Source organism: Lutra lutra, chromosome 1, assembly GCF_902655055.1.
Source record: "Lutra lutra chromosome 1, mLutLut1.2, whole genome shotgun sequence".
NCBI lineage: Eukaryota > Metazoa > Chordata > Mammalia > Carnivora > Mustelidae > Lutra > Lutra lutra.
Window position 1 is genome coordinate 124861306 of NC_062278.1, and position 15923 is coordinate 124877228.

The window sequence follows — 15923 nt, forward strand, 5'->3', positions numbered from 1 at the left end:
GGGGCACTGAGCCATAGGAGAGAGCCAGCACTCTGGCCCGACTGTGTTCAGTGACTAATGATTCCTGTGCCATCTCTGGATCAGTGGCTTGCTACACTCATTAGTTTCATGAACTCTCACCAGATGACAGTCTCCCTTTTCTGAATTCCTGGGGAATTCTGAAATACTGATAAAGTTCTTTTTTTTATTTTTTATTTTTATTTTTAATAAACATATATTTTTATCCCCAGGGGTACAGGTCTGTGAATCGCCAGGTTTACACACTTCACTGAACTCACCATAGCACATACCCTCCCCAATGTCCATAGCCCCACCCCCCTTCTCCCAACCCCCCTCCCCCCAGCAACCCTCAGTTTGTTTTGTGAGATTAAGAGTCACTTATGGTTTGTCTCCCTCCCAATCCCATCTTGTTTCATTTACTCTTCTCCTACCCCCTTAACCCCCCATGTTGCATCTCCTCTCCCTCATATCAGGGAGATCATATGATAGTTGTCTTTCTCCGATTGACTTATTTTGCTAAGCATGATCCCCTCTAGTTCCATTACTGATAAAGTTCTTATCAAGTTCTATTGACATGTCCAATGAACTTCTTAGTATCATGTGACCTATGTCAGATGTTGAGTCGGTTACCATGAGGTTGGGTCATCTCAGAGTAGCAATCTGTGTATTTGGGGAACATTTTTCTTCCCCTCTGTGATTGCATTGGTATTTCAAAGTGCCCTACCTTTTTTTTTTTTTTTTTTAAGATTTTATTTATGTATTTGAGAGAGGGAGATTGAGCATGAGCTGGGGGAGAGGGGTGGAGGGAGGGGGAGAAGCAGGCTCCCTGCTGAGCAGGGAGCCTGATGTGGGACTTGATCCCAGGATCCTGGGATCATGACCTGAGCTGAAGGCAGATGCTTAACCAACTGAGCCACCCAGACACCTAGCACCCTACCTTTTAAGGGAGCAAAAACAAAGTCTCCAACAGAACTGAGTGAAAGGCAGAAAGGTTAAATGTATGTTCAAAGATCTGGTTTTCCTGGTTGCAAAGGGTAGATTAGCCTTCCAGTTTGGGGATTGGAGGAGAGGCAGCAGCAAAGAAACTGAGGAGGGAGCAGAGAACTTCTAGTGGAAAGGCAATAAGAACCCTCTGTCCTTAGTGAGTGGGGAAGGGGCTCAGAGCTGAGCCGAACTTGACAGTGGCCTCCCATGGCCTCACGCCTATAGACAATCCACCCCCCACAGCCCTACATATTTGTAAACTCCCAGAGAAGAGGATTGGGGGCTTGGACGACTTGTGTGGGGATAGAGGGAGATCCTTGGCTATGGATTAACACTCAACAGAATCAAATGGCAATTTTAATATGGGATTCTACATTCAGCCTTTTCTCTGCACAGCCCCAGTCTGAAATCAGAGAAGGTTCCAGAACAGTAAAAGGCACCAGCAATTCAGAGGCAATCATGAAACTGCTCGTGTTGATCTAAAATCAAAATCTGGTCCCAGGGGCTTCATTGTTACACAAGTTTAGTGTCTGGATTAATCCTTATTTTTATAGGTCCTGTTTTATTAGTAAGGGGTAGTAAATTTTCTAGGCTAATTCTCATATCACTTGCTTTTTCCCTTTTCTCTCTCAGTACCTTTCATGGATTGTACACAGATGGGCCAGGGAGAAGGGCTTGATGCAGTTACCTTGCCAACAAGCGCCGACTGTAAGTTGCATGGCTATGTGAGATGGATGAATGGGCCAATCGTTGGTCACCAGATAGGGTTCATATGTTGCTCCATCCATGTACAAGGTAACTATGGGAAACTCCACATTGATGACGTAGTAATGCCATTCTTTATCACATATCTAATGAAAAGAAAGAGAACCAACACTTAAAATTGAATATACAATGAAACATCAAACAGGCTTTTATTTTAATTATGAAAGGGAGGGAAGACATTTTTGGGTCAAAATTTTTTATTGCAAAGAACTCAATGCACATAATGGTTGCTGTAACTGAGGTTAGAAAAGCTCACATCAAACTTGATGGGGCAAACCATGGGGTAGAGGAATACTAGAGAGTCCAATCATCAGAGAAGTATTTGAGTATGGGCATCTTGGTCACATAATTAGCAGCTGTTGAGCCTGACAAGGCCTTGGTGGACAGGGTGGGTGACAGCTTAAATTTTCTTTGCATAAAAATTTTCTTAGTTCTTTAGTAGATAAAAAAGTTAAATTGAAATTATTTTCCTAAACTTGGGGATAGGGGAGGCTAGAAAAAGAAAGATACTAGATTAAAAGTAGAAATGAAGGTGGGAATAGAGAAGGGAAGGAGGAAGGGAAAGAGAAAGATGAAAATGGAAGAGAATTAGGGGCTAGAAAGGAGCAAGAGAGAAGGCAAAGAACAGGGGACAAGGAAGGAGGATGGAATGCAGAAGAGTAGGAACTCCTGATTCCTTTGTCTCTAGGAGCAACCAAGGAGTAACCTCATGGCCCCTTCAACTTGAGCAAAATACATTCTGAGAAAGATGGTCTTCCTGAGGGGACTCACATACATCCTGCTTTGGAGGATGTGGGGAGGCAGAGAAGGACCATAAATGCTCCTCCTCATCTGGACAGGTGCAGAACATTCTCACACTTATGGCCTCTCCCAACTTTTGTGCCTAAGATTCCTGGTCTTAGGGCTGGAAGCCAAAACCCAACTTTAATGGATGGGTAGGGACACTGGGGGCTAGAATGGAGTCATAACCCCTGACCTCAAGGAGCTGAACTCCCACAGCATGGTCCAAATGGAAAATGGAAACCAAGACAAAATAGAAACCGTGGGCCTTGGGAAGGGAGACAGGAAGGTGGCCACGCTGGAGAATGGTGCCCCTTCTCTAAGTCCTTAAGCCAGTGCGTTGGGAGTCATGTTGACATTCTCCACACCCCCCTCTCCCTCAAATCCCTCTGCACCCTGTGGAGTCTACCTCTAAAATGTCTCTCATCTGCATCTTGTCTCCATTGCCCCCACCATCTTTGTCAGTGGAGACAGATGAGTTCTGTATGAAGGTGACCCTCAGGTGAGGGCATCAGAGCCCTCCCTACATCCCATTCTGGATTAAATGTGCTGTTTCTCATGAATAGATAACACCAACAGGGATGCTAAATGATCTTTTCCTTTTCATTTTGGAATAGGAATTTTTTCCTTAATGTTCTTTTTATATTGTCCTGTCTCATGTCTCAGAAAATTGCTCTTTTTGAAGCCCATTAGCCTGATAAAGCCTGATGAATATTTTAGGGGCCCTTGGAAGGTAATCAGGTGGTGTCAAGCAAGTATTTCCCAAATCCTGTTACACCCCCCTGCACATACAGCTCAGTACCTGCTTCTGAGGTCCTAACCAAGTTTATATCCCTCTGGCTACATGCCTGAGACCAGATGTTGGGCTGGGGGCAGGCTCTTAGGCTGACCCAGTGTTGTGGGAGTGGTACAAAGGAAGACCTGGAGACAAAGTCTAGGTGTAGTAAAAGAGTGGGGAACTAAGAAGAAGGCATCAAATCCAAGCGGGCCCATCCAATGCACCTTGGACTTGACGTCTGCAATCAAGAATACACAGACAGCATATTCCAGAACCTGGAAGATGGCTCACATCCTGGGGAGGGTCTCTGAGGCATGGAGATATCTCTGCCCAGTCCCAGGGTGGGCTAGGAACAGGTGGTAGTGCCATGGCCTGACTGCACCCCATGCCTTTTCTAATGCAGGAAGAGCACGACAGTCAACCAGGCAGCCCTGGGCGGCTCCCCAGTCCTGGCCTCCATAGCCCTCTCTCTGCAGCAATCCTGTCAGGCATGATGGCCATCTTGAATCTGTATGCTGGCTGACTCTCCAGCACTCCACACCTGCTGACTCTGGGCAGAGAGTGAGCCTGTGGCTCGCTTCCTCTCATGACACTTAACGACATTTTTATAGGGCAATTCAAAAAAGTTTGAGGAAGAAATAAAATCATTCCATGACTAATAGTAGCTATGGCCCCTCTCAACATGGCAATCTTTTCCTTGGTGTGCCCCCACCCAGGTTTTCTGAAATGTGCTTCATGAGTAGCAGCCCCCAGGATGCCCTGCATAAAAACAGTGACCCTATATATGGAGCCTAACTTTTTTTTTTTAATTTCCCATTTCATTTGCATATCCAGGCTTCCAGTAGCCTCAAAGTTTATGCCTGTAATAACTTCCCAACCTTGTTGGGAAATGGAACTTTTCTATTATAGCATTCTTATAAGCATCCTGTGAAACATCCGTGGGAGAAGGTCAATTTGGACCATACTGGGTCTACAATTTAAAAGTTTGCTTGATTCACTTAATGTCAACATTAAAATGCCTTTACCAACTTCAGTTTTGGTGGCTATATAGTAATGGCTATACTAAATTATATCTAAATATTCCCTTATTATCAGGTATTAATTATGTAACAACAATATAAAAGATACTGTAACATAATACTGTATTTCTCTATGCATAAATATTTGTCTGCATTTCTGATTATATCTTTGGGAAAGATTCATGGAAGTAGAATTATTGGGCCAAAGGTCGAAGGTATTTTTTTTTTTAAAGATTTTATTTATTTATTTGACAGAAAGGTAAAACTAGGGAGCACAAGTGGAGAGAATGGCAGAGGGAGAGAAAAAGCAGGCTCCCCGCTAAGCAGGGAGCCTGATGCAGGGCATGATCCCGGGATCCCAGGATCCCAGGATCATGACCTGACCCAAAGGCAGCCGCTTAACCATCTGAACCACCCAGGTGCTCAGGTTGAAGGTATTTTGAAGGCTATTGACACACACTGCTAGGTTTTTTTTTGTTTGTTTGTTTGTTTCCTGTAAAAATTTGTGCCTATTTATTCTCTTGCCTACAGACTGTAAGAGTGCTTGTGAGTTGTACCCTTACTGCATTATTAACAAAATATATACTCCTGGCAATTTGAAAGGGGATACATTTTATCTCCTTTTAATATGGTTCATAAAGATGGCAAGATTTATATTCTCCAGGGTCAAAAGGGAGGGCCTTCTGGGAGGGGAGCAGCCTGAGCGAGGACTCCCAGGCAGGAACACTGGGGAGCTTCCTCGGGTAGCTCCCGCTTGGGCATCTCAAGAGGCTTTGAGCTCAGAATAGGCTTATGCCTGTGGACTTCCCGCACCAGGTAATCTATGAAGGGAGCTAAGGGAAATGCCTAGTTAGGGTTTCACTAATGTGGATCTATGATGGGGAAGAGACCCACATTAGCCCTCTGCCAGAATTGGAGGGACAAACTGTAATTGAAAAATGATCAAACCAGGAGGCTGCAAAAATAAATGTGTCAGTGCAATGGCTCAACCATGAAAGAAGGAAATTAGGCAATGTGACCTTTCCAGGGTGGGGGCGAGGTAGAGAGAAGAACTTTAATTCCTGCCTGTTCATGAATCACTGGCGGACAAAGCTGGCACCAAGCATGTCCAGTGCCATCCTCCGAGGCGATGGCCAGGGCCTCCGCTGGGCCAGACACACCCTTCTCCCTGAACACCTGCTGCTGTTCCCAGGGTGGGCGGCTGCAGCTGCTGTTCAGCCAGCAACTGACCAGAGATCTGGGACCCAGGGACATGTGTTTAGCAGGGACAATGCCAAATGGGGCCTGAGTGGGGAGGACGCTGGTACTCCAGGGTAAGTCAGGGGCCATGGAAGCCTCCCATGAGAGGGAGGCAGAAATCAGGCTGCTGACTGGTTGGTGGGTCCAAAAGAGCCTTTAAAGTGTCAGTCCCTCGCACATAGTGGGTGGGAGGGAAATCTATCTCCGGTTGGATAGCTCCATTCAAAATACTGGATTTCCTAGAAAAACCAGGTCTGAACTTGCAGTGTGGCCCCTTTAAAGGATATCTACTCTGAGAGATGGGAAGGAGGGCAGACACAGAGCGGAAGGGGTCAGGCGAGGCTGGGAAAGGTGAGGCCTGGAGACGAGGCGCAGGGACAGATTTGCAAGTGAGATGGCAGGACCTCCTGCAGGCGGGCAGGTGGTATGGGGTGTGGGACAAGGGGAGGAGGATGGTAGTCATAAGGACAATCAATCCTGGACCATGCTTCCCTATCCCTTAGGTTATGGGATCCTCCCCACAACCCTCTGCAGGACGAGGGCTAGCCCTGTCTCTGGCACCTGTAGAAGATAAAGCAAGAGAAATGACGAGAAATGACATGGTGGCTGATCTCAGGGAGTGTATGTCGGGAGTTCCACATCATGTGGACCCCACTCAGCTTCCACATTCGGCCTCTTGTGTGTTTGTTTCACGTACAACCAGTGGCTAAGCTTCGCACACTCACTGCCTCTTCAGGGTCTGGAGCAGACACTTATCTCCTGAGTGACAGACTTGCATGTCAAATTGCCCCCACGTGGCCCACTTGACATGGTAGGGCACTCAGGCTCACTGTGTCCAGCATAGAGCCCAACACCTCCCCTGCTCCAGCTCCTCCCTTTCCCCTGGCCCCATGCAGTGTCCCTGCCTCAGCAAATGTTCCTCATGTAATTGTGGATCTGTCCTCAGGCCTCAGGCCAGAACCCTGGGCATGGCTTTAGACTCCCTCCTTCTTTCCCCCTGCCCCTCTAGCCAGTGTGCTGCCAAGTCTGGACAACACCCCTCCCCTCCATCCTCATCCCTTGGCCCTAACTCCGACTCAGAATTCCCAAAGTATACTCGAGGGGGGAGATTGAGGAGGTGTGTTCAGACTGGCCAGGGTAAGATGGAAAGCACCCGAGCCAGGGGAGAGGCCCATCTACAGCAGGGAGACAGCAGGGAGAAAGCTCTGGCATGAGCGTGGGTGGGGCCGAGCTGGCAGCCCGCTAGTGACCAGCTCTGCTGGGGACAGCCACAGAGACCAGCGAAGGAGGGCTCCCAGGAGGCAGTCTGCTGCCTTAGGAACTTCTGGGTGATCATGTTCTGGACTTCAGGAAAATAAGTGAACCTTTCAAATCCTGACTCCTTCCCCTGTAAAGTGAGGATGAGGAGAGCACCTACATCATAGGGTTATTGTGTGAATTGAGTTAAATAAAGTCTATATCATGCTGTGCACATATTTTCAACCTGAACAGATAGGAAAACCCCTTTCCTTCTCCAAATAGACTGAGATTCTGCATAAAATAAAGCAACAAAGATAACAAAATAAAACAGAAATAAAAGAATTAGAAAGAGAAGTCCTTAGGTATAAAAAGCCAATAAAAACCCAAAGCTGCCCCCGAATGTTGAAAGTGAATGGCTGCTGAGGGGCTGGGACCTACCCTGTCAGCCATGGTTTCAAAGCCACTGGGAGAGAGGAATGGAGAGTCCGTCCGCCTCATGGGGACACTAAGGCAAGGGCTCAGACAAAGACAAGGGCTCTGAAACAAGTCACCTCAGAGACGTTAGACCCCCAAGCCTGCTCTGTGCACGTGCATCGTCTCCTAGTGGACACAGCCCAGCCAGCATAGAAATCTAGAACTCAGAAATGAACTTCACAATGCATCTGCCAGGGCTTTAGGCCCCCCCGAAAAGACATCCTCAAAATCTAGTAACAAAGATAAGCCTGCCTAGGTCTTGGGCAGGACAATTCCTGTGGGCCTTGAGCTCAGAGTTAAAATTTACGAAACAAAGAGGAGGCAATCCTTTGTATGCCAGGGAAAAAGCAGGCAAAACAAATGATCAAAAACCCGTGTTTCAGGAACTACAGAAAATGGAGCTATTAGGGAGGAAATAGGGGAAGGCAGGTTTGAAAAAGAATCAAGGGAAAATTCCAGAAATAAAAGACACAGGTATTGAACTAAAAAGAACGAAATCAAGAACACTGACAATGGAATTGGAGAATTGGGTGATAGATGAGATTGGAGGAAAATGAGGATTTGATAAAGCAATGAAGAGGTATGGATTGTATGGATGATCCCAGGACACATTCCAGCAGAGAGCCTGGCAGACGTGTGGGGGTGAGGTGGGGGGACAGCAGACGGGCAGGTCTCCTGAAGACCTCCAGTGCCATGCTGGAGGCCTGTGCTACCTTACTGTAGTGCTTGCATTCTAGAAAGCCATTCTTTACTTTCACAGCCCTCTCACATGTTAAATCAGAGGATGGTAGACACACAGAGCTCCACAGCCCCTGGCCCCAGCACATATTCGAAGGGCAGGTCGAACCTGAACATCCTTTCCTGAAAATGGACAACAACTGAACCAGACGGGTTGAAACCATGCAAATCAGGTTCGCAGTGGGAACTTGCAAGGCTCTTCGGCTTCAGGTCACTATTTTGGAACATTTAAAAAGATGCGGTTTTGGTTAATGCCAAGGCCAATCTCATGCCAAAGCAAAGATGCCGCTCTTATTTGCAGATCTCTCTACGATCTTCCTAGGAAGGCACCTGTACTTGCGAACTGGCGCAGAGAAATGCAGGGTGTTTTCTGTGGAAGGTGATGAGGATGGCTCTGAAAGCAGCCGCCAGGCCAAAATTGCCAAAAGCAATTGCCGACTCAGGGCAGCAGAGCACAGGGGAACAGGAACCATGAGAGGTAGCTTGTGTCGAAGAGACCACCCCATTTGCAGTTTGCTTGAGCAACAATTGGGCAAATCCCCAAAACAAGCCTGAGAAACTGTCCTTACAGTTTGTGCTCACACTGTGTAAATCCTTGTGTGTGTCCAGGATTCAAACTCATCCACAGAGACAGAAAACACACCTACTGTGCACTGAGGACATGGCTGGTACCCTGGAGCAAGCTATGATTTTTTGCTAGGTAATCAGCTTCTTGGACCAGCTGTTTATGCTTTCCCGATTAAACCAGGCCTTTAAACAAAGCCAACCAGATCTCCCTTCCCCACCCCGGGAGGACACCCTGGAAAGATCTCTTCACTTCCAGCTCAAACTGATGGTCTCATTTTCATGTATTCAAACTCTACTTCAGTTAGTCCCTCGTGCAAATGAAAGCTACTGTCTCCAGCCTGGGTCTGATCTGCCAATTCTGTAAAGCCCCATGGAGGTAGTAGGGTTGGAGGGTTAATGTGGGAACCGGACACCGGGGCAGCTAATCTGCCCTCAGTGAAGTGGGAATTGTGCATTCTGAGTGCTAGGTCCCTCCCAGGAGTGAAGAAGAGGGACAGGACCAGCCAGGGGAGATGAGGGACCTCACGTGCCATCTATCAGGAAAGTGTGACTGTTTTCAGGCTTCTTTCCCAACGGCATGATTTGTAAAACATTCCTGCAGGAGGAATAATGAACAACGGTGTCAGGGTCATGATTGGAGACAATTCATGCAGTTAAACAGGTTTCTTTTAGCAAGACTCCACAGGGCCATGGTTCTCAAAATGTGGTTCCTAGTCCATCTGTACGGGCACCAGCTAGGCTCACGGACTGAAGGTTTGTAGCCTCTCCAGATTCCTGTGTTGAAGCTCTAATTCCCAGTGTGATGCCATCTGGGGGGTGAGGTTATGGGGAAGTAATTAGGTTTTGATGAGGCCATGAGGGTGGGGCCCCTTGCTGGGATTAGTGTATTTATTTTATTTTTTTAAAGGTTTATTGGGAGGGGAGGGGCACGGGGAGAGGGAGAGAATCTCAAGCAGACTCCACACTGAGCAGAGTCTGATGTGGGGCTGGATCTCACGACCCCAAGATCATGACCTGAGCCAAAATCAGGAGTCGGACACATAACGGGCTGAGCCACCCAGGCACCCTGGGATTAATGTCCCAGTGAAGAGGAAAACCAGAGACCCTCTTTTCTCTACCATGTGAGGACACCAAGAGAAGGCGACCATCTACAAGTCAGGAAGTGGGTTTTCACCAAGAGCCGAATCTGCTCGCACCTTGATCTTGGACTTCCCAGTCTCCAAACTGTGAGAAATAAACATCTAGTGTTCAAACCACCAAATCTATGGCATTCTGTTATGGCAGCCTGAGCTAAGACTCCTAGGAACCTGTCAGAAATGCAGATTCTCAGGCCCCACCCCAGCCGCACTGAACAGAGAGACTCTGCAGGTAGGGCCCAGCAGTGTTTTTCTAACAGGCCCTCCATGTGTTTAGACAGGTCAAGTTTGAGAAACTTTGCCACAGAGAATATGCTAATGTGGGCAACAGAACAGTCAGTTTACCAAATCCGTTGATCTCCTTTGTTTTCCCTTTAGGTACCTAAGAACGTCAGCTGAAACAAAAAAATCTCAGAAGACACACGCTGTGAAATTCATTCCGTTTGTTGAACACGTGTTGAACACGTGTTAACCATGTACCCACTATGTCCTGGACGCTTTCCTGGCCCTGGCAATGTGACAGTGAACAAAGCAGGAAGATTTCTGCCAGTCCCTTCCCACTTTCCAGCGCTTGCGCTAGTCTCTCCCCTCCCCAGCCCCCAATGAGGCTTCCCTGCTTCTGTTTACAGGTTCCCCAGAGCTTTCCTCTTGAGCATGAGGATTCCCTCGCCCCAACAGCAAAAGGCCTCTCTTAAGCCTGCCAAGCTTTCTTCCTCCTCCTCAGTTTTTGCTTCGAGGATGTGCCATAGAATTCATCTGGGGATGTCTTCCTCATGCATTTACCGAACAGCTGACATCTGTCAGGGCCCCAGGGCGCAGATTGGAGCTGCCTAGGCGGGCCATGAAGCACGAGTCTTTTTTGTTTGTTTGTTTAAAAGACTTTTTTTTTTTTTTTAAATAAACATATAATGTATTATTAACCCCAGGGAAACAGGTGCCCTCCCCAATGTCCATAACCCCACCACCCTCTCTCTACCCTCCTCCCCCTGGCAACTCTCAGTTTGTTTTGTGAGATTAAGAGTCTCTTATGGTTTGTCTCCCTCCCGATCCCATCTTGTTTCATTTATTCTTTTCCTACCCCCCAAATGGAAGCACGAGTCTTAAATCTGACAATTAGGAAAGGGACTATTTCTCCTCAGGTGTTCTTTCCCTGATCACAAACAACTGCACAAAGACAAAGCAGATCGCTTGCCTGGAGAAAGGAATGGTCTCGAAAGCGAGATGCTTTATTTTGGGGCTGAGGTGGGTGCAGGCCCCTCTGACAGAGACTGAGCCTCTCAGGGTACAGAGTGAGGGCGCGACGGCCGCCCCAGCATGGGCTCTTGCAGACCCACTCACTGACTGAATGAATGCATGGTCACAGTAAAAGCCAGTGACACTGGGCAGAGGTGCTCCAGAAAAGGGGGACATGGGGACCCAGCTCAGGAAGCTGGAGCCTGGTTTTGGGGATAAGGCTTAAATCTGGGTCAAATACTTAGAATTTTGAAGCTCCGAGCATGGCAGTCCAAGAGAAAGGGGTGAGCAGGTCAAGGACACATGAGGGTTCTAGACGGAAAATGAGGCCGAGGAAGGAGGGTGAAGATCATCAGATACAGGTGGGTCTAGAGAAGACTGACTAGGGAAGGGCCCAGGCATGTTGTGAAGGCCTCCTCATCGGCCTCTGGCTATCCTGGGGGTATCAGCATCTCCATGCATTCCCACCCAGAGACAGTGGCTTTGAAGTAATCAGCTCAGAGGAAAATTCAGCTGCAGCCTCTTGCCTGGACAGGGACCTGGGACAATTTTCTTAAACTTTCTTAAACTTGGTTGTCAATTTCTTCATCTGTAAAATGGGTAAAACCCCTTTGTTGCAGGAAGCTTTGATTGTTTATTCAATGGATATTTATTGGTAGTGACTATAGGTCAGAGATTATTCTAGGTGTTGAGTATAGGAAGTGGGCAAAACCAGTAGCAGCTCCTTCCCTAAGGGAATAGCTGAAAAATAGAATACTCATGCGAATAATGTAATGGTCTATCTGAAAGATATACCATGCAGGGGGTAGTGCCAGGTGCCATATGATCTCGTTGTTGAGAGATCTGAACTGGTTGTGGAGATGAGGAAGTGAGGGTGAAGGAAAGGAGGCAGGAGAATGGGCCAATGGGGATAAGAACGGTCAAGGAGGAGGGAACAGCCCAGACGATGGCCCTGAGGCTGGAGCACAATGGGCGAAGGGAGAGCTTGTGATCTGGAGGGCAGGGGACTTGGCAGAGCAGGTGTTAGGGAAGGGTCAGTCTCTATCCCTGCCTTCAGCCCTGCTTCTGCCAGCACCCACTTATAAAGTCAACCCCAAACCCCCTGCCCCCAGATTGATTTTCCTGTCTCCTCAGGCTGGGTTCTGCCCTGCTCCAAACCTGTGGGGGTGGTACCCACTTTCCATAAAGTGCTCCCTGCTCAGTCTGATCCTAGAGAGGGGCCCTACTACAGTTCAGTGTTGGGGCTCTGGCACAAGGCGTCCAGAGTTCATAGTCTGATCTGACTACTTCCTGGCTGTGTGATCTCAGGCAACTCACATTCCTTCTCTCTGCCTCAGTTCCTTCATCTAAAAGATTGAAATAACAACAGTAACTAACTCACTGGGTTGTCCCAAATCCCACACAACACTCGAGGTGCATCTGTAATTTCACATTTGTTAGTAGTCATGTTAAAAACTAAAAAGAAAGGTGAAATTATCTTTAAGAATATACTCTAAGCGAGGAGGAGTCAAGATGGCGGAGAAGTAGCAGGCTAAGACTAATTCGGGTAGCGGGAGATCAGCTAAATAGCTTATCTAAAGATTGCAAACACCTACAAATCCAACGGGAGATTGAAGAGAAGAAGAACAGCAATTCCAGAAACAGAAAATCAACCACTTTCTGCAAGGTAGGACTGGCGGAGAAGTGAATCCAAAGCGACGGGAAGATAGACCGCGGGGGGAGGGGCCGGCTCCCGGCGAGCGGCGGAGCAACGGAGCAAAATCAGGACTTTTAAAAGTCTGTTCCGCTGGGACGCCTGGGTGGCTCAGTTGGTTAAGCAGCTGCCTTCGGCTCAGGTCATGGTCCCAGCGTCCTGGGATCGAGTCCCACATCGGGCTCCTTGCTCATCGGGGAGCCTGCTTCTCCCTCTGCCTCTGCCTGCCATTCTGTCTGCCTGTGCTTGCTCTCTCTCCCTCTCTCTCTCTGACAAATAAATAAAATCTTTAAAAAAAAAAGTCTGTTCCGCTGAGGGACATCACTCCAGAGGCTTAACCGGGGTGAAGCCCAGGCGGGGTCAGCGCGGCCTCAGGTCCCGCAGGGTCGCAGAAGGATCGGGGGTGTCTGAGTGTCGCAGGGCTTACCGGTATTAGAACGGGGAAGCCGGCTGCAGAGACAGAGCCGAGGAGTGACTCTCAGCTCGGGGTTGCCTTGAACCGGTCGCAGGCTCGGTCAGCTCGGAGCGCGGCTGGAGGCCGGGGTGACGGGAGTCATTGGGCGCTGTTCTCTGAGGGCGCACTGAGGAGTGGGGCCCCGGGCTCTCGGCTCCTCCAGGCGGAGACCAGGAGGCCACCATCTTCACTCCCGCCCTCCGGAACTCTACGGAAAGCGCTCAGGGAACAAAAGCTCCCGAAAGCAAACCCAGCAAACCCGAGCGGATTACCCAGCCTGGCCCTGGGTAAGGGCGGTGCAACTCCGCCTGGGGCAAAGACGCTTGAGAATCACTACAACAGGCCCCTCCCCTAGAAGATCAACGGGAAACCCAGCCAGGACCAAGTTCACCTACCAAGGAAAGCAGTTTCTATACCAAGGAGAGCGGCGGAATTCCAGAGGAGAAGAAAGCAAAGCACGGAACTCCTGGCTTTCTCCCCATGATTTTTCAGCCTTGCAGTTAATTTTTTTTCTTTTGCAATTTTTTTTTCTTTTTCTCTTCTTCTGCTAAATTTTTTTAACTTTTACCGTTTTCTTTTTTAACGTTTTTTAAATAGTTTATCTAATATATATATATTTTTTTTTCCTCTTTTTATATTTTTTCTTTATCGGCTTTCTTTTTTTTTAATAGTTTCTTTTTTTTTTTCTTTCTGAACCCCTTTTTATTCCCTTTCTCCCCCCTCACAATTGGGGATCTCTTCTGATTTGGCTAAAGCATATTTTCCTGGGGTTGTTGCCACCCTTTTAGTATTTTACTTGCTCCTTCATAAACTCTTATCTGGACAAAATGACAAGGCGGAAAAATTCACAACAAAAAAAAGAACAAGAGGCATTACCAAAGGCTAGGGACCTAATCAATACAGACATTGGTAATATGTCAGATCTAGAGTTCAGAATGACGATTCTCAAGGTTCTAGCCGGGCTTGAAAAAGGCATGGAAGATATTAAAGCAACCCTCTCGGGAGATATAAAAGCCCTTTCTGGAGAAATAAAAGAACTAAAATCTAACCAAGTTGAAATCAAAAAAGCTATTAATGAGGTGCACTCAAAAATGGAGGCTCTCACTGCTAGGATAAATGAGGCAGAAGAAAGAATCAGCGATATAGAAGACCAAATGACAGAGAATAAAGAAGCTGAGCAAAAGAGGGACAAACAGCTACTGGACCACGAGGGGAGAATTCGAGAGATAAGTGACACCATAAGACGAAACAACATTAGAATAATTGAGATTCCAGAAGAAGAGGAAACAGAGAGGGGAGCAGAAGGTATATTGGAGAGAATTATTGGAGAGAATTTCCCCAATATGGCAAAGGGAACAAGCATCAAAATTCAAGAGGTTCAGAGAACCCCCCCTCAAAATCAATAAGAATAGGTCCACACCCCGTCACCTAATAGTAAAATTTACAAGTCTTAGTGACAAAGAAAAGATCCTGAAAGCAGCCCGGGAAAAGAAGTCTGTAACGTACAATGGTAAAAATATTAGATTGGCAGCAGACTTATCCACAGAGACCTGGCAGGCCAGAAAGAGCTGGCATGATATATTCAGAGTACTAAATGAGAAAAACATGCAGCCAAGAATACTATATCCAGCTAGGCTATCATTGAAAATAGAAGAAGAGATTAAAAGCTTCCAGGACAAACAAAAACTGAAAGAATTTGCAAATACCAAACCAGCTCTACAGGAAATATTGAAAGGGGTCCTCTAAGCAAAGAGAGACCCTCAAAGTAGTAGATCAGAAAGAAACAGAGACAATATACAATAACAGTCACCTTACAGGCAATACAATGGCACTAAATTCATATCTCTCAATACTTACCCTGAATGTTAATGGGCTAAATGCCCCCAATCAAAAGACACAGGGTATCAGAATGGATAAAAAAACAAAACCCATCTATATGTTGCCTACAAGAAACTCATCTTAAACCCGAAGACATCTCCAGGTTTAAAGTGAGGGGGTGGAAAAGAATTTACCATGCTAATGGACATCAGAAGAAAGCAGGAGTGGCAATCCTTATAGCAGATCAATTAGATTTTAAGCCAAAGACTATAATAAGAGATGAGGAAGGACACTATATCATACTCAAAGGAACTGTCCAACAAGAAGATCTAACAATTTTAAATATCTATGCCCCTAACGTGGGAGCAGCCAACTATATAAACCAATTAATAACAAAATCAAAGAAACACATCGACAAGAATACAATAATAGTAGGGGATTTTAACACTCCCCTCACTGAAATGGTCAGATCATCCAAGCAAAAGATCAACAAGGAAATCAAGGCCTTAAATGACACACTGGACCAGATGGACATCACAGATATATTCAGAACATTTCATCCCAAAGCAACAGAATACACATTCTTCTCTAGTGCACATGGAACGTTCTCCAGAATAGATCACATTCTTGGTCCTAAATCAAGTCTCAACCGGTATCAAAAGATTGGGATCATTCCCTGCATATTTTCAGACCACAATGCTCTAAAGCTAGAACTCAATCACAAGAGGAAATTTGGAAAGAACCCAAATACATGGAGACTAAACAGCATCCATCTAAAGAATGAATGGGTCAACCAGGAAATCAAAGAAGAATTGAAAAAATTTATGGAAACAAATGATAATGAAAACACAACAGTTCAGAATCTGTGGGACACAACAAAGGCAGTCCTGAGAGGAAAATATATAGCGGTACAAGCCTTTCTCAAGAAACAAGAAAGGTCTCAGGTACACAACCTAACCCTACACCTAAAGGAGCTGGAGAAAGAACAAGAAAGAAACCCTAAACC

General features: G+C 46.7%; 1 protein-coding gene across 2 annotated transcripts in view; it reads right to left on the minus strand.

Annotated features, from left to right (window-relative positions):
• Positions 1 to 15923, minus strand: part of CLSTN2 (calsyntenin 2) — a 636880-nt gene that overhangs the window by 50955 nt on the left and 570002 nt on the right. For both annotated transcript variants that reach the window (XR_007128496.1, XM_047735636.1), the window contains exon 9: positions 1673 to 1835. Coding sequence is in view for 1 of the 2 variants with exons in the window: in XM_047735636.1 (XP_047591592.1) it covers positions 1673 to 1835 (163 nt within the window). In the remaining variant the exon portion in view is untranslated. The remainder of the gene's footprint in view (positions 1 to 1672; positions 1836 to 15923) is intronic.